The following is a 19190-nucleotide window of genomic DNA, read 5'->3' on the forward strand; positions in this document are numbered from 1 at the left end:
ATGCTGTTTCCGTAACTGTCATTTTACAGGACACAAATGTATGATATACATAGCTTGATGCTTCTTTTAGGACTAATTCCAATACAAAACCCCCACATAAACCTATTCCCTGACTCTTCAAGTGATTATATTCTGTGTTCAATAATACCTTATTCATTTATAAAATTGTGAACAAAGGGATGGTAATGATTACACACTGCAGAAACTGGTACAATCAAGGTAAACCATGTAGACTTTGTAAAGAGCTCATATTGCACAGGAATATCAAGTTTGACTCATCACATCGAATACAAACCATGATGTTTCAGATTTGTAGGGCCAGGCAACCAAACATAACAATAAACTTGCACCAACAAATCTTCTGAGTTACACAAATGATTTAAACACTAAACATGAAACAGTTCTCTTGTACTCTGCTGATAAAGAATTCATTCATCAATTTTTCCGTACTTACTCACTGGTTCTCTGAACCTAGCAGCAGACACTAAGCTGAAAACATCTAATTCTTGTAACAGTTGACTGTTTATACTAGTCATGATCACTGTAGTATAGTCAGCTTACACTTGAACATACCAACCATCTGGCTGACAGGGGTGGTGACTAGTTCATGCCTTTATATTGTGCTTGTGTGTATATGTAATGTAGCTTGCCTGAGGCATCACCCTCTCCTCAGATTTTTCCAGGGAAAGAGGTGGTTTTATCATTTTACATTCACACTCAGGAATTAAAGTAGAAAATTCTCCATTGTGGGGTTTACTTTCATGTTCACAGAATGAGCGAGAATGCAGTAATTATGCACATCCTTACACTCGTATCATAATGTGGACACACAGATGCTTTTTGCGATGTCCAAAGATAAACTTAATGACATCACTGAATACCCTGACCCTGTTATACAGAGAACTTTTACTACTCTATTCTCAAGAAAGGATGTAAGAAATTATGTGTGATGGTATCATGCTATCATCATTGATAAAGTTTTTCAATGTACCATACAAGAAGAAGAAAAAGAGGAGGAAAACCACCAATTCTGCAGAACTCAGTGTGTTTTTGGTTGCAATCAGAAAACATTGAAGATAAGAATTTTGTATGGACAAGTCACTGTATATTGAGTGATCACAAAAATAACCTGAAGCTATCTGAACTTTCCTAAGAGCTGCCACGGCATGACTGCATGCTTCTGCGATCAGCATATTGGTTTGAGCACATGATTCCACAGCATGTTCCCCTTAAAATCAAGGTGCAATTGGCATATTTGACCTTCTATGCCCAGATGTTGGATTTGTTGGCATACTTTGGGGCATCCACACAAATTTCCATAGATATTTCATCCATTGTTCCCTGGTGAATCGACATCACATCCAACAGTCTTAATGTCCACATCACAGTCCCTCTTAGCTGTTGAGCCATCCTGCCTTCTCATTTCCACACATAATCATGCCCATCTTTCAAACTGAACACTTTGATATTCTAATCTTTTAGAAGTTCACATGAAGATTCATAGTTTCCTCGCCACACACATGCCCCATTCTGTCAAAATCATGTTCTTCAGTCTGTTTTGTCTAGATTGAGCATCACTATCTCTAAAAATTTTAGATAAATATCCAGACTGGAGAGGGAGAGATTTTTCTCCAGCGCATTGACTGTCGCTATCTCCTAAGCCTGAGGAAGAAGGCATGGCGGCACTCCTGGTTGTCTTCTGGGTAATACTTGTCGTAGAAGTCGAGGAACAGCTCCTCCTGCTTGAAGCCAAACTTCTGGTAGAGCAGCATGGCGGGGTTGCTGGCCGACACGTGAAGCGTCACATCCTTGCCCATGCAAGTCTATGGGAAGACATTGAAATCAGAAGACATTATCGCGATATGATACGACTTCCATGATACACCAAACACACAACACGAAATTCCTTCTCCTTGTGATGAAATACTGGAATGAAAAGCTATCATTAATGACCATTACCTTCTGATTAGCATACCTGCTGGTGTACTTGTATCACTATTAAGCACAAATATTCAGAGACCAATAGCTAAATACACGGAATGACATAATCCTATTAATCCTTACAATATTTAAATGACTTTAAAGATAATATAAAGTTTTGGTACCACAAAAGTTTCCCTGAGTTTCCTTGTCTTAGTTTGTGTTTCAGGTTAAAGTACCTTTCATATAACTACCACTGTGAGACTTACTCGCCCCACAGTGCTCTCATGTCTTAGTAATCATGCAATAATGGTTTCGTACAATACGTGTATATTGATTCTCGCGGTACCACGTCGAATTTTTCAGAGCCCGCTCTGCTCTGGTACGAAGCACTTTGGGGCGAGTAAGTCTCACAGTGTTAGTTATATGAAAGGTACTTTAACCTGAAACACAAACTAAGACAAGGAAAATCAGGGAAACTTTTGAGGTACCAAAACTTTATATTATCTTCAAAGGCAGGTCAGTCCTGTTGTTTCACTCTACTGGGTTTGTCTAACACTTTGGCCAACTTGCTGCCATTGGTGGTTTTGTTTTGTTTTCTGCTTTTTTTTGGGGGGGGGGGGGGGTAGGGGGGAAGGAGGGTATGGGAGAAGGGAATTACAAAATGCAAATAAGAATTATGTGGCAAAGTTATTGTCAAATGCATGGGCAAATATAGGGTTAGGCAAGGCCCTAAGCAGTCACAAATCTTTGTCAGAGCATAGCTGGGTCACTCACCTGTATCAGGTGATAAACCATGAAGGTCCCAATACCAGCACCCCTCCACTCGGGGTGGACGAAGAGGAAGGAGATATAGGCCTCATTATACTTGACATCGGGGACCATGAACCCGAAGCCGATGACGACCTTGCGGTAGAGGGCAACCACGCTGAAGTCTGGGTAGTGGAGACACTCGGACACTGCAATGGTAACAACAGGCAGAGTTTTTCTGTTTTGTTTTGTTTTGCTTTTTGCCAGCTGTTAAACAAATCTTTTCTACAAATTTCAGGAATAATAATGCTTTTCTGTGTAATTGAAGAATACTGAAAAGATCAAGAGTTGCATAGGAGCACACAGCAGATATCATGTCATTATATCTTCTGTTTGATGTAAAGTAGTTCAAGAACCATGACGGCACACAGGTTAAATGTTGTTTTCCTTCAATGCCCCATTCCTTAAAAGAGTTCATCATCACCTGCACTACACGACATGCAATGATCCTGATTCTCATTTATATGACCTACATGAAACTTAGCTTCCTATCGCTCATTGTTTCAGAAATATGTTTGTACATAACTACAGAGACATCTGGTTCAAGATTATCGGGTATAAAAGACATTAATTTGATAGTCACAAAGCTTGAAAACGGTGAAAGCAAACACACACAAAAAAGAAGGCTTCTTAAAAACTTGACAAATCTGACAAGGAGACATAAAATATTTTCACTTATAATATATATGAAGAAGAGGGGTCTAAGTAAGATTCAATGACTTTGGGCTTTATGCTCAATAAAAAGTAAAAGGATATCATCATGTTAAAAAAAAAAATGCAAGCCTCAATAATTATGATGTTATGTGCATTCTAATGAGCTTGAAAGGGCAGAAAAAAAAAAGAGGAATCACAAACAGGAAAAACATATATCGTAGACACTCACAGTCAATGCCTGGCCAAAAGAACTCCCTGCACAGGGCATTGATGGACGGGATGTGCTGGGGTCTTACGTAGCAGTAGTCGACCGGGGCTAACGGGGGCGGTCTGAAGCTTGGCTCCACCCTCTGGCGGTGCTCCAACACCTCTTGGAGTAGGCGGAGCTTGAGGGGTCGCGACTCTGTGTCCCGGCGGATGAACGGCTTCAGGACTCTGCCACAGCAAGTGATATAATGTTTGTGTGTGAAAAACAAGAATCCTCTTTCTCACACTGACACGCAGGAGATAGGGGTTGTTTACTTGAGATAACTAGGTTATGAAGAAAGGATATGACTGCCATATTTATGGCATGGTCAAACGCTGTGTGGCACATTATGTTCAAAAACTCTTTCAAAACTAAACATTTGGAGAACTTTCTTTTGGGTTTGCTGTAATTTCAAAATGTTTTCACTTGAAGTGACTTGAAAACTGTAATGTGTTGTGTCCAGACACAAGTACCTATTCAAGTAGCGTCTCATGAAACCTTGTCATGTCACATGCTAATGTAGGAACATGTAAAAGAATGCAGTCACAGTGATGTTTATGACAATTTGGCTAAAAACCTGAATAATCACTTCGTTACAACCTTTGTGCCACCAACTCAAGCTGCTTTACAGCTTGAGGCTGCCCTTCACTTCCAATCAAAACACTTCACAGATGACTAAAAGCCAAATTGAGAATTAGTAACATAATGTGAAAATGAAAGATTTCTGAAAGTTGCTTTAATGACCTTCTGCTTCTCAACCTTTGATATTTATAACCTTTTACCCCTGGAGATTTTCAGATGTTACCTGGCCGTGTAGGGGCTGATGATGCTCTGTAGCATGGCAGTCTCATCACAGCCAATAAGACGAGCCCGAAACGAAGTCTGCTGCTGCTGGACGGTGGGCGCTGTATAGTGAGACATCTTTCCAAGAGATGGAGAAAAAAAATTTGGTGACAAAAATTATTCCTATACAGTACAGAGTATGCTCAGTTTGTTAGAAAGTCTACGAAGTCTACTGTTCTGTGCTGAGTAATGTTATGTTTACACCATGTTCCCAGCAGCCAGGGCAGCCATGTTTGCCTGAAACACAGTGTGCTGTGGGTAGGTAGGATTTTCTCCTTTCTTTGTTTTTTTTTCCTTTCACATTCTAGTCTTGTTAATTCCAGTCCTTGCTACAGTGAACATGTAAGCCATCAGACACCATGAGTCTGGTCAGGCTGCACTACACACACTTCCCTTTGTGTCTCACTATGAACTGTCTTCAAACTTTCTTATGGCCTATTACGTGGTGTCATGTTTGGTTGCACACACTTTGTTTTACTACTGCCTACCAAGTTTTTCATCAGCACAGTGGTTGCCATGGCAAATTTACTGACAGTTTGAAAATTTGACACGGCATTCACGGTAGTCATGGCCTGTCACGTTTGGCCATCCCGTCCTCCTGGGTTGTCTCATGTCTGTCTTGTTTTGTCCACGGTAGCCTGAAATGTGATTGCTGTGGCTTCTGTGAAAATGGCGTAGATGTAGCATAAAGACCGAGCCTCTCGTTGATGGAAATGTCAGGGGAACACAAGAGGTCATACCTGGTATCTGTCTAGAATCCTGTAGTCCCCCTCCTGCCGGCCCGACGTGATGTACTGCATCCCCACCCCCTGGAGATTGGCCCCTCCTCGGTGGGGGCTCTGGCTGAACATGGTGCGGGCCATCTTGGACGGGGTCATGTGACACCTCCGCTGCAGCATTTGCTGGAGCGAGGCATCGAGGTCAAAGAGCTGTTGACCCCTGGCTCTCTTTTCCTGGAGAGAAGAATGACAAACTGCCACATGTCTAGTCCCTGCATTGTTATCAGCAAGTCCTATATTATACTAATGATGCACAGGATAGAGTGTGTTAGTGAATGTGCGCCTCGTGCATGTCGCACCATTGTCAATACTCTCGCGCGCGCCGCACCTTCACTAACGCCACGAAATAATCCTGTGCATCATTTGTTTTATAAAATGGGTCGAAAACTAACAGCATTATTCACGTACCTTCGTGGGTCAATACCAGTCAGCTACATGTAGCACTCGCTCAAAAGTCAAGATGTCCGAAGATGTTCGTCCCAAACATTTACGCACGTCGCACTCGGAAATCCCGCACATAAGTACTGTACGTACGTATAAGAGTATACGTACGCCACGTACTGTTATGCACAAGAAAGGCCGCCGGCTGGCTGTTGTGGCAGCCCGCGGCCCGAACTAGAAGTTGTTTACAGGATTGACAGCGCGTATAGTAGCGCGTGACGCACTTGTATCAACTGATTGAGTGCGCACTGCTAGTGTAAAACATTGTGACGTACGTCAGGTCAGGGAGGTGGAAGAGAGACTCGTCTTAGTGCATACCTGAAGAAAATAATGCACGCACACGTGACTGATTTCAGCGCTTCCTATTGGCTACATTCTTGAACCCATTTTATAATACTAATCATACTAATATAACTACAGTAACACTCTCTCATTTTTAGGGTTACAAATTCTGCTTTCAGACACAGAGTGATACAAGATACCGTGGTGCGAATTTGCCTATTCTTATTTTCCTTTACTTGACTAAAATAAGTTTATGGTGACTCTTCTTAAAACAAACTTCTTGGTACCACTATGTTCCACTGAAATTTTATCATATCAGGGTTTTAAAAACAATAAAATGTATTGAGACTTTACATTCTGATATATGAAAATTACTTTTTCATAATAAGAGTATATTGTATCAATGTTCTTTATACATAGGTTCCACTGTACTTTATGACATAAAAAAGACCTGCCATTTGCCCTGTCAAACGGCAATAGTAAACTAACTATAAACTTATGCTATATACAGTAAATGCAAAACAATGCTTTCTTCAATGGCATAAACGGGGAAGGTGCAGGCCTTTATTTTAACTTTTGACATCTTCCTATCTTAGGCCAATAACCTTCACCCAACTGTGCCCAAATAAAATTTTAAAATCTTAAATTCTAAAATTCTAAAACTACTGTGCACAAAGAAAGTGAAATTGAGGGGAAGTAGACTTGACCTTCTTGCCTACAAAGATCATGTCTTGCTCCTTTAGTAAATAGTGATGCTGTGCAATGAACACTCACTTGTCTCAGCAGTAGCTTCCTCCGGAGGCGCCTAGCAACGGGATCAGCATCCACCGCATCAGGACACGACTGGAGGAGCTTCAGAAGTTGTCTCTCCTCATAGACGCTCATTGGGAGGAGCCTTGAAGTGAGGGGTACATGTATTAGAAATGGCACTATTTCAGCAAATCAATCCCATAATACAACTGCCAAATCGTGGTATCGCCAATACCTAGGTGCCATGTAGCGAGTAGCGTTTAAGATGCATTATGGGATAGCTCAGGGGACAAAGTTGCATCCGGTTTCGTTGGCTGCACATGCATTCAGGTCATGTTCCATCTTAATATCCAGGGGTATTTTTTGTTGAAGATTTCTTCACTTTCTACCACGTGACCAGCACATTGAAGCCTCACAGTAGCAAACCATGACTCTGGTGACCGCAAATCAGTAAAAACTCTTTTTTAAGGTTAATTCTGACCGAAGAAATAAAGGAGCGATGAAAGAAAAGCAAACAAAAATTGCATTGAATCGCATGGGAACTGAGAAACTAGCAAGACAACCAGAAGCGACAATGCTCCCAAGGAATCCCACAATGCATCTGTGACATGCAGAAGTTTTCTGCGCATTGGCGATACCAAGAATTAGCGCTTATCTTAGTCCAGTTCAATACATGCTGCTAAGTATAATTCCACACTTTGGCAGCAATGAACGAAACATTTAGCATCATTAATTCACCTGACACAGTGACATCATGAAAAATTCTGGATACGAGCAAGCATTAAAATATTTTGCCAACTTTCACTGATAACCATTCTAAAACCTACACTTTTAATAATGTTGATGACAGCATGTGATATTACTCACTTGGGCTTAAACGTGTCCCCGGTACCATCATCTTTATCTGCCTTAGCCTTTGCTTCTGCTTGCCCTTTGACCTTTGGCTTTCTGATCTTGACCTCTTTGGCTATACTCCCCTCCTGGCTGCCTTTGGAGTCATCGAGAGTCCTAAAGGATACTGAGAACGGCGACACTGATGCTTCGTTGAGGTTCTCCATCTCAGTGTCACGGGAAGACTCGTCGCCGACCTGGTGACCCACAATGATGGGAGGGGGCGGGGTCGACATGCTGGATAACCCCTTGCTGCCACTAGAGGGCAGCATGTCCTCTTCATCACCTGCCATCAACATGCTGGGTAGGTTAACTGCAGAGAGCATAAAGAAGAGCATGACATTCATATAATCACAAAAGCAGAGTCAGTGCAAGATTCCCATAATTTTCATGCACATGTGATTCCATATTATTTGAAAGTTTTATCAATTTTTAATCACTTATGTTCATCACCTGCAAATAGGTCTTAACACACAGCGTCTTGACCAAATGATTTCACTTACCACTTTAGACATTAAAATTACACACAACAGCTACTTCTTCCTATGATTTCACATAATTATGATCTTTCCTTAATTTCTGATTTATCTCTATTTTCCATATCTTTATAGTTGAGGATTGCACTTCTAGCACTCAAATGTAGATATGATGATATCAACATTGAAAGAAAAAAATATGCCGCAAAGATGTAGCATATCTTAAAAAGATGATGTCACAGAGAATAATGGAGCAACAATATAAGACTTAACCCATTGAGGACAGTTTGATTCTGCTACAAGACGTATTTCCCATAGATGCTTGCCCGAGCATACTCAGGACTCGTCCTCAACGGGTTAATGTGGGACTCACCTTCAGGAGTGAGGTCACTCTCATTGAGGAGGTTGGAGGTGAAAGAATCCGAGCTGTTGTCTCCACCCAGGAGACTGAGGATGGAGGGAGAGTCAGGGACGGCTGTGGGCTGTGCGAGGTTCTGAAAGATTCACAAATATTAAAATAACTGTAAAATCTCACTGAATTATATAACATGCATAAATGCGGAAATATTCGGGGATCAATTTTGACATATTTCATGCCACTTTGGCTGGTGCAAATTATAAAACCTACAAAAAATATCATTGCACTTTTCTCTGCACATTTTGAAAAGGTTGAATTGCATGATTTGTCAGTATTGCCTCCCTGGTATGAGTGTGTGTGTGTGTGTGTGTGTGTGTGTGTGTGTGTGTGTGTGTGTGTGTGCACATGTACCCTACAGTATTCATTTGAGCGCATGTGTGTATGTAGTAGTTTCTGTGCAGGCCGTATTTTCAAATGGACTGGGCAGCACATCAATTTCCACGTAGGGAAATAGTCAAATCAAATTCTGTCTCTGTTCTGTTTTGGGTGGGGGGGGGGGGGAGGGGGGGGGGGAGATAACAGTATTCCCCATCTCACCTCGCTGCCATTAAAACTCTCCAGGCTGCTCTCCTCATCCTTGGCTTCCTTCTGCTGCAGCTTCTTGTACTCCGCCTCCGAGGCCTGCTTGGCCCGCCGGATGTCCTTCGCTTCCTGGGTGTGAAAGGGTATGAAGTAATGGCAGGAACAATTAACTTGGAATATCGTAACTACTAAATGGCTGGCAGCCAAGTCTACAAAACTCCTCCACTGTTCTGGCCCTGACTAGAGCTGGAGCTGCTAAAATTTCCCCTGGCGAGAACAGAACAAGCAGGCAACATTCTGTCAGACATAACCCTAGGCAGTGGAATCTCTCATCCTAACAGATCAAGTTTAAATCTCCAACCACTTAGTGCTCAGATTATACACCATGGACCAGATGATAGTATGCTTGTCAGTGACCCCGAAAAGCTACATTCTTTCCTGCTACCGCATAACTTGACTGTGGTCATCATGCGCTCCAAGGACACATCTGCAGTGGTGCATCTGCTGTGGCCTTGATCATGCGCTGCTCTCACAACTCACTTCAAGCTACTATCTGAAAACATTCACCATCTATGTGAGATCAGACAATATTTCCTGGTTGTCAATAACCCATGATGATATCATGAGCCACTTCCGAGATATGGAGGAAGAAGTCAAATTTAGCATTTTCACTTCACCTTTGACCTTTTGGCCAAAAAACATTCCCAAAGAATTTCTAGTGGGTAATACATGCATACACCAAGTTTCAAGAAAATATCTTCATACATTGGATAGATATTGGGAAAGAGTTGAAATTTTGAGGATTTTACTTTGACCTTTGACCCATGACCTAAAATTCCCATGAGAATTACTGCCAGGCAGTGCATGTATATGTACTAAATTCCACGAAGATACCTCGAACCATTTCCGAGATACGGAGAAAAAAGTGAAATTTAGCATTTTAACTTGACCTTTACCTTTGACCCTATGGCCAAACACTTTCCCAGAGAATTTCTATCTGGTAATACATGTATACACTAAGTTTCAAGAAAAAAACTTTCAGGCATTGCATAGATAAGGCAGAAATAGTGAAATTTTGAATACTGGACCCGACCTTTGACCTTAGACCTTGAACATGTGCCCCAAAATGTAATAGGCACAACTTTGCTCACTCATAAATGATATATATGTCAAGCTTCATTAGGATACCTCAAACAGTGTTTTAGCTAAGCTGTCCAAAAAATTAATTATGGATGGACAGACGGGCAGACAGAGGGATGGAAGAACAGATGGATGGACGGACAACCCAAAAACATTTATGCCTCTGGCAACACTTTGTGGGGGAGGCATAAAGAAACTAGATATATCGCTATGGCGACTGATATGCCTCCGCAATAATTCATGGTTCTCCTAATAGGTCTATAGTACAATGTCTTGACAATGTGCGATGACAGTTTCACACAATTGGCAAAATATTAAAATGACCGGTTTGACACATTTAATGTGCTGAATGTTCACTTTCCTAGAACTAGGTTCAATTGGATGAATGATTAAAATGTCAGAGTGCAGGTATTTGGGGAACTGATGATTTTTACTTGACTTTTGGCCCTTTTATAAGTTTAAATGCATTTAGTTTCAAGGTATTGAGAAAAAATATAATTTCAGTATCAAATGGGAAAATAGCATTATCTAAACCTGGCCTTTGACCTTTGACCTTTGACCTCACAGTTCCAAAGAGAATCACTGTTAGGTTGAACATGCATAAATATGTAAGTTTCATGATGATACCTGAGTTACTTTTGAGATATGGAGGAAAAAGTGCAATTCAGCACTTTCACTTGACCTTTTGACCTTTGGGCAAGAAACTTCCCACAGAATATATATTGGGTAATACATGTATACATCAAGTTAAAAAAAAAACCTTTAGGCATTGCATAAATATAAGGAAAGTAGTGATATTTTGAGGAGTTGACCTTGACCTTTGACCCCTGACCTTTGACCCATGACCCCCAACTTCCCTAGATAATCACTGCCCATCGGTACAAGCATATATACTAAGTTCCATGAAGATACCTTGAACCATTTGCGAGATATGGAGAAAAACATGAAATGTCAATTTTTTTTCACAAAATAACCTGTGACCTTTGACCTTTGACCCTGTGACCCTAAAATCCTCACAAAGTGTTATCCCCCAAGGATATACCCTCATACCAAGTTTGATGTAAAACCACCACACGGTTCTTGAGATATCGACAAAAACAAATCGGGACGGACGGACGTACGGACGGACGGACGGACGGACGGACGGACGACCCGAAAACATAATGCCTCCGGCCACTTCGTTGGCGGAGGCATAAAAAGTAGGTTAGCTGCTTTAATGCCACACCTGGGTTCGTGATCTCTTTTCCTTCAGCTCAATGGCCGATTCTACAGATGTGCCTCGTTTCCTGTGCCGCAGGCCTTCAACCTTGATGGTGGGCTCAAATGCTGCTCGGGCCTTTCTACCTGCACACTGCTTAGCTACGGAAGAGGATAAACAGAAGTGAATGTAAATAGTACCACAGCACTCCCCACTGAAACCATTTGATTGCGTTTAGTTCTCAGAATGGATCCATAAGTTTTTAAAGGGATTGTATAGTCGGGGTGAGATGGGGATTCAGATTTTAACTTTTTGCGAGATAATTAGAAACCTCTTACATAATGAAATATTACAGAACATACAATTTAAGAGGAATTCAGAGATGATTTGATGAAAATTCTTTTTGAATTGGATGTGATATCTAGAAACAAAGAGGTCCAATTAAAAGGTGGGGCCCCCATCCTTTATTAGGACTTCTTTGCTTTTGGATATCTCAGCCATTTCCAAACCGATCTTCATCAGACAAACTTTAAATTCCTCCCTTTAGCATTGGTGTCTGATGACGTGTCGGTCTCTGAAAACTTGACAGAAATGCAGAAAAGTTTGATCATCTTTAAAAAACAAAACAAAACAAATGAGAGAAAGAGAGTGGGTTTTCAATGCACAGGACACATACTCTACTAGCCTAAAAAATAATATATTTGCTTCAGCAATTTGGTCTTTTCATTGACAAGCAATAATTGTTAACAGTTTCATTTTACTGCATCTATTTGAGAGGAAGGTCTGCCTTCACCAGTAATAAGCTGAACATTTCCAACCCAAGCAGTCCGGTCTGGTACATTCTAAATGAGCTAAATACAATTTTTATTTCATTACTTTTTTTTAGGGGGAGGCAGAATCTTGCCTGACTTCTGATAATTTTGTAGTGGCATATGCTGAATGGAACTGATGTAACAATTAAACCAACACTCATACTTAGCAGTCAAACAAACCTTTTAGTGATGGCTCTGGCTTCAGTGATGGCGGCCTATTTTCAATCAGTGTCCACCAGCCAGTCTCATTGAATTCAGTGGCACCGGACTTGAACAGCTGTTTGTTGCCCACTGACAGTACTCCAGCTACAGTGCCATGCCAAGTATTTGTCTTGATTTTGCTGTATGGAATACAAAGTAATGATGGCATGCGAGTAACACCAGCCTACACAGACTTACCTGATGTACTTGGAGATTTCCACTATTGCCAATGTTAATCAGAGAATTTTGTCATCAAAATCAGCTACAGAAGTTGAAGAATGTTGTTTCCTATCGTCATCTCAACTAAATCTTGTAGACTTCAAAGAGGCCTCATAAATCTTTCATACTGCCAAACGAAATTAATGTTCATGTCACTGAACTTTAAAACAAAAAAGATACTGTGCTTGCTTGATGTAGGTGCCTCACTATACCCTTGAGTGGTTGCTGAGATTGTTGTTGTCATTGTGCTTGCTGATGTTGGTTGGTGGTATCACAATTGGTTTTGGTCTTAGTTGTGATGGTGGTTGTGGTGGTTGAGGTGGTGGTGGTTGTGGTTGTGGTTGTGGTTGCCTCAATGATGGTGGTAATGGTGTTTTGTGGAGGGGGAGGGGGTGGTCTGTTGTGATGACACTGGCCTGTGTTAACTGTATCTATATTGCGAGAAAGTAGGACTCCATTAATACAGTGGACTTCCGTTATAACAAAGTCCTCGGGATCGGCAGTTTTCTTTCGTTATATCAAAATTTCGTTACGACTGAACAAATAAGCAATAAAAAACAGAGAGTGGATAATGTTGTGGTCTGAATTTTTACTTTGTTGTAACTGGAATTTCATTATAACGGGAGCACACTGTAGTGATGCATATGACATAACGGCAAAGTAGTGGAAGCTCACTCACTGTGCACCAAAGATGAGGTTCCAGTGGAGGGAGATGAACTCACAGATGTCTTCCTTCCAACGGAAGAACCCTCTCCTCCCACTCTTCCGCAGTCCGAGGTTGTACAGGGTGAGCATGACAACCTGTTGCCTGCACAAGAAGAAGAATGACATTTTAACCACCACAATGTATCATCACAGATATTGCCTGCTGGGCTAGATCTTCCAGGTTAAGTATAAACAATGAAGATCATTGGGAAAGACTTTGGCATTCCCATGACACATTTCACATGGTTTTTCTTACAATGAGATGTATACAAACTATTTTTGAAGCTGAATGCGTCTTCCTCCTTTACCCTTATTTCATCTCCTTTCCTCATATCCAAATACTTTGATTTGTATCATTATCAATCATTCATGCAATCACCCTTCAACTTACAGCTTCCCAACAAAAAGAGTGCCTTCACATTTGATTCAGACGAACATATGGCACTTTACATCAGGATGATTATCAAATGTAAATCACTGCAACAATATCGCATCAAACAAAGTTATCTTGTGGTTCATTGGTTGCTTACCATGTCAGCCTGATTCTCTCTACTGTCTCCTCCTCTGGAGCGTTGCAGTCAGAACATGTCACTTTGAAGAAAATGTCTCCCTCTAGGGTTGTTGGTTTGCCAGTCTTCAGGCAGGCTGTTACAATAAGGAATAAGGAACAGAAAACAGGCTTATTATGTACATTGTTTAGTACACTCACTTTGTACGATGTATGGCATGAATGGAAACACAGCACTAATTCTTCAGGACTAGATTTGTGAGGAAAGCATTTTAAAATCATGTTGTATCAGAGTTAGTTTTCCCTGCATTTTTTCTTGTCTAGACGTCATGAATGCTTTTGAAATGTCACTCTCTGTAACTCTGTATTGAAGGCAAGTACGTGTGAGACTGTCCAAACTCACCGAGGTGGAAGAGATTTTTGCACTTCTCGCACGGAAGGAGGGTGCCCTCTCCCTGTCCCTTGCAGTAACACTTGTCCCCCTCCTGCTCCTGTTCAACCACTTCTGCTTGAGGCTTTCCATCACCTTCCTCATGGATGATGGTGATGTTGGACTCTGCCGCTTGGTTGCTAGGCACCACAAACGTTGCCTTATCTTCACATGACTCTTCATGATCATCATCAGTGGTGGCATCCTTTGTAGTTGCCACGGGAGATTTGGTGTCCATGGAGACAACGTCAATCTCATCATTTTCTCCCTGTAGATGCATGAGCAAAGTGGGGAAAAAGTAGTTAGTTGTGATCCTTGTATTCAAGACATATCTTACAAGAGGAAAACTATTTTTTTCTCAGTCAGAGCATTAGCACAACCAACCATCCTTTTCAATAAATTGTGTCATATGTTTAATGCTGGTGCGTAGTAGAAATGTGGTTACAAAGTAACATTTCTTTCTTGAATACCAAAAGTATGAATGAGATTGCACTGTGACCAACATTATAAAGTATAAAAGATCTCCCTTTACAGAATTCCTGGATCCATCCGTACTGACTAATTTTAGGCACTCAGTCTGTAGCCAAACCATTCATTGCCCTTTCCAAGTTTAACCTCTGAGTCTGACTGGGCTTGGCTAGCTGGTCAGCTGGCTGGAATGCCCTTTTTTTTCTGCAAGGCACTCGCATTCTGTTTTCATACCTTGGAAGTGGGCAGTGAATTTATTTGCAAATTGGTGCATGCAGGGGTGTCACTGTCATCTTAAAATGAAATTAATATTTAAACTCTTTATGGTATGCTCTGCGCAGAAAATGTATCAAATGGGCAGAAAAATATCTCTTGACTTTGGCGAGATTTTCTTCTTTTTTTTTATAGGTCTAGAGTAAAATATCCCGTTTGCGGCAGTTTAAGCATTGTTAAGGGTTTTTCCAACTTGTAAACAAATCAGGCAAATTATTTTCAACCATTTCATATATCATAGACAAGATTATTCATTAACGCAATTGTTTTCATAAAAGAAATTTACCATTGACCAACGCAGTTTTCATGATTTACCAGGGCAAAACCCGTCACAATTTTCGCCGATAAGGGCGATATGCGACGTAGTATTTCTGCTTGCGGCACGATGTACAATCCCTATGCAATACGCGCGTGCTCCGCGATCTTTAGCTGAACGCCTTCACATGTCTCGCGAACATTGCGTAAGCGCTAATTCCCATTGCGAAAGCACGTGAAAATAGCGGGCGCACATGCATTGGCCGCAAACAAGATCGCAATTCTGGCGGTGTTGTTGATGTCTTTCTCGTGTTTTTCTCATTTTTTTTCGATGGTAACATCCACTTTCCGAAAAAAATGGCGACCCACATCGGCTCGCGAAAGTTCTATTTTACGTGAGGATATGTTTTCAAAATCCATGAACATCGAGAAAACGACAAAAAATCAAGTTTCTTGGACCATTGTTTCTTAACTGTTATCTTAAGAAGTACCGAAAATTTCATTTTGGATGCGATATGTTGTCATTTAGGTGAGAAAATTTCACTTTCGTCAGAGATCGTGCCCATTTTATCGGTTGGTTTTTGTTGATTGCTAGTGTGTTAGTATATGTGTAGTGTGCATGTAACAGTGCAATGCAGTGTTTAGCGGTATATTACCGTGTATGTTGTACCTGCCGCGAACGGCTGCACGGCCGCTTACTGACGCAGTTACTCTAGTTTTGACTTTGGCGTTACGTTGTCGTTGGTATTTGTTGTTTCGACATCAAAATCTCTCTCAATCTTCATCTTATGCTATCTGATTAAGCTATGTCAAACTCACAATCCCTACCTAGCCAAATCATACTTGTAGGATATTTGTAGGTAAATTAAGGCACGTGCATAGCAGACAGAGCTCAAAAAATGAAGTCGGAAGATTCTAACGTGTTATTGAACTGTTACGGGTTACAACGGTCCCATGTGTCCAAATTTCTGTCTGGCACAACGACACTGTCACTGAAGTGAACATGCAGAAGTGCACGTTTGGAAAACTGACAATATTAATTTAATAAAGTTTTTAAAGGCTTAAAGCAAATATCGTACATACCTGGTCTGGCTCGTTGTTAGTTGACATCGTTTTTCAAAAAAGCTGAAAACAACAACTCAAGCTACTTGATCGGGATTTTTACGAACAAACCACGCGCGTCACGCTTGTTTTGTTTCGTACCCACATGCCACAGGTACTAGGTACAGTTTAATAGTATATTAACGTAGAGGGCGCATACGACATGTGTACCACCGAACTGTTCATAAATCATGTTCATTTTAATATGTTCATAATCATGACTGAATGGATGTCACGTGGTTATCAGAGAATTGTGGATCAGATTACCTTAGCTCTATCTTTTTCGGTTTGACAAAAGAAGATTTAAAAAAAAATCAACATTTTAAGGAGGTCACTCCAAAACGAGTGAAAATGAACATTTTCACTCAAAATTCACTCCAATAAGTCCAATTTCACTCTAAATTCACTCTTTTTTGTATTCACTCCTTTAAGAGTGAATATTTTCACTCGAATTTTTTTAGAGAGATACTACTTGATACTACTACTACTGCTACTACTACTACTTCTACTATACTATTACTACTTAATTACTACTGCTACTACTAATTAACTACCACAATTCGTGTTATTATTATTATTAATATTATTTTTATTATTATTATTATCATCACCATCATCATTGTTATTATCACTTATAATAACAATGATGATGATGATGACAATAATAATGATAATAATGATAATAATAATGATAATGATAATAATGATAATAATAATGATAATGATAATATTCACACGAATAATAATAATATTATTATTATTATTATTATCATTGATATTATTATTGTTATTGTTGTTATTATTATTATTATTATTATTATTATTATTATAAAATGATAATGATGATAATAAGTATCTCACTTGTAATGTGCCATTGATCTAGTGGCTTATATTATGGGACAAATAAATGAATATATCTTGAATTATACATTATACACTGTAAATTCATCATTATGGTGGTGGAAAGAAGAAAGGAGAGTTGAAATTATCATATCAACAAGACCTAAACAATCCAACAAGTTAGTATTCAACCCAAAGAAGATGAGAACACGAATGACTTCAGATGCTTTTTAAATGTTTCTATAGATTCTTCTGATCAAATCCTCCATGGCGGATATATATGATTGTTGTTTGAAATGGGTTTCTATAGAAACCCTATGGTATGAATGCTATTAATAGTTCAAAAGGTAAAAGAATAATTACCATTTACACTGCATGCAGCAAGTAGTCTTCATGATTATGAGTGTACAAAATGATTATAGTCTTTGTTTTACATTTCCATTTTGCTACATAAACAAATACGCAAGCCGTCATTTTCATCAAGCTGCGAATACGCGTGCTACGCCGATGTTTAACGAACCTGCGTTTTATCTTGCTATATATTTCCTACAAATCAAGTCATTCATTGCATTGTAAAACGCAAATTGCAAAGAGAGAACAAGAAAGGCAAATTTACCTCACATTAAAATTTGTCATATTATATAAGAGCCTACATTCAGGGATCATTGATACATCAGGTATATTACCAGTTTACAAAACTGTTGTATGGATGATCATGATTACATACCCGATCCAACGAGATTGCCAGTGTATAGGCATACGGATGTCTAGACAGAATTAAGTTCATTAAAATGTGGAACTGCGGAATCACTGGTCCTGGGTCAGGAAAAAAGTTTCACAGCTGTATTTTCCTTCCTGGGGTTGATGTACATAGGGAAATTGAAAATGGCGGGTGAGTGGTGTCGAACATTCTGAATTCTGAGCCCGCTAACACGGTGCAATTAGGTCATGCCAAGAAACACTATCAAAAGTATACGCCTTATCTCTATAATACCATACAAGTCCATTCCTGCTGCATGACAAAAGATTTACCAATACGTGTAATAATTTAAGGCCACTCAAGGGTCGATTGATGTCACAACAACTTTGATAAAGGGCCTGTATAAGATTATCAACAAAACACTGATGGATCGGTCGCTTCTATATAGTGCGCATGATGGCTGCTAAATATAAAATGAATATGCCTGCATGGATACTGAAATCATGACAGGTTATTCCATGCAATACTTGCAAGCCTCTGTATGAATTGAACTAGGATGGATCATATTTATAATGAATGAATCAATAACTCACTATTCTTATACTTTGTAAATGTGTTGGTCCTATAGTAATACCTCCTTTTTGTCAATACTTCTTTCAAAAAGGGTAATTCTCAAAAAAGAAAAAAAAATCCGAATATCCAGTGAAATTAATCTCCAAAAGTGGTGGCATATAGCAAACTATAACGTTAAGGATGAGGGGATCCAAACACGCAACAGGTCTCGAAATATTGCTGTCCGAAATACATTGAATTTCGTGAAAAGTGCAAACAAAAATTACTGTATTTTCATTTAATCCGGGATGATAACGAAACCATAAGATATCAAACTTCCATAAACATCACATACTCATGGAACTAAGAATGATGTTCACATAGCGGGACTAATTCTTCTCCTTTTTCCTACATAGGCACTGTAATTATATAGTTACATCAAACAAACCGCCGTTGACGTATAGTAATCTTGATAGTTACATTATCGTATACTATAATGTGCTCGTCAATTTAGTGTCCGGATAAAGAGTGCAAAACACCACACTAGGCCTCTACAAATCTATATACAATAAAATTAATGTGCAATAGGCTTCTTAAAAAAGCAAACAAAACAAAACAAACAAACCGCCAGACACAAACATATAGAACAGCCCAAACAAACAAACAAAACATATAAACGCAAATACAGACAGACAGACAGACAGACACACGCACACACACATACGCACACACACACACACACACACACACACACA

The 19190-nt window shown here is 39.9% G+C and overlaps 1 protein-coding gene across 1 annotated transcript; it reads right to left on the reverse strand.

The window, feature by feature from the left end:
* Window positions 1-1234: 1234 nt before the first annotated feature.
* On the reverse strand, window positions 1235-16386 carry LOC139727325 (cysteine-rich protein 2-binding protein-like). Its single transcript, XM_071638279.1, has 15 exons — window positions 16326-16386; window positions 14220-14514; window positions 13839-13953; window positions 13283-13411; window positions 12364-12524; window positions 11399-11532; window positions 9049-9162; window positions 8467-8587; window positions 7594-7930; window positions 6751-6871; window positions 5215-5427; window positions 4437-4552; window positions 3614-3819; window positions 2698-2879; window positions 1235-1823 (listed from the first exon to the last, which is right to left on the reverse strand). Exons 1-15 carry the CDS (start codon window positions 16350-16352, stop codon window positions 1650-1652), a joined length of 2445 nt encoding a protein of 814 aa, XP_071494380.1. The 5' UTR covers window positions 16353-16386; the 3' UTR covers window positions 1235-1649.
* Between the last annotated feature and the right edge of the window lie 2804 nt (window positions 16387-19190).

Source organism: Diadema antillarum, unplaced genomic scaffold (assembly GCF_040938485.1).
Source record: "Diadema antillarum isolate AM-2024a unplaced genomic scaffold, OU_Dant_1.0 seq00000126_RagTag, whole genome shotgun sequence".
NCBI lineage: Eukaryota > Metazoa > Echinodermata > Echinoidea > Diadematoida > Diadematidae > Diadema > Diadema antillarum.

Excerpts from the sequence above, each read along its gene's own strand:
- LOC139727325 (XM_071638279.1), bottom strand. The coding sequence starts at position 16,352 with ATGTCAACTAACAACGAGCCAGACCAG. Across the intron at positions 13,954-14,219 it reads CAAAAATCTCTTCCACCTCG|CCTGCCTGAAGACTGGCAAA; the intron begins GTGAGTTTGGAC and ends TTATTGTAACAG. Across the intron at positions 9,163-11,398 it reads AAAAGAGATCACGAACCCAG|GAAGCGAAGGACATCCGGCG; the intron begins GTGTGGCATTAA and ends TTTCACACCCAG.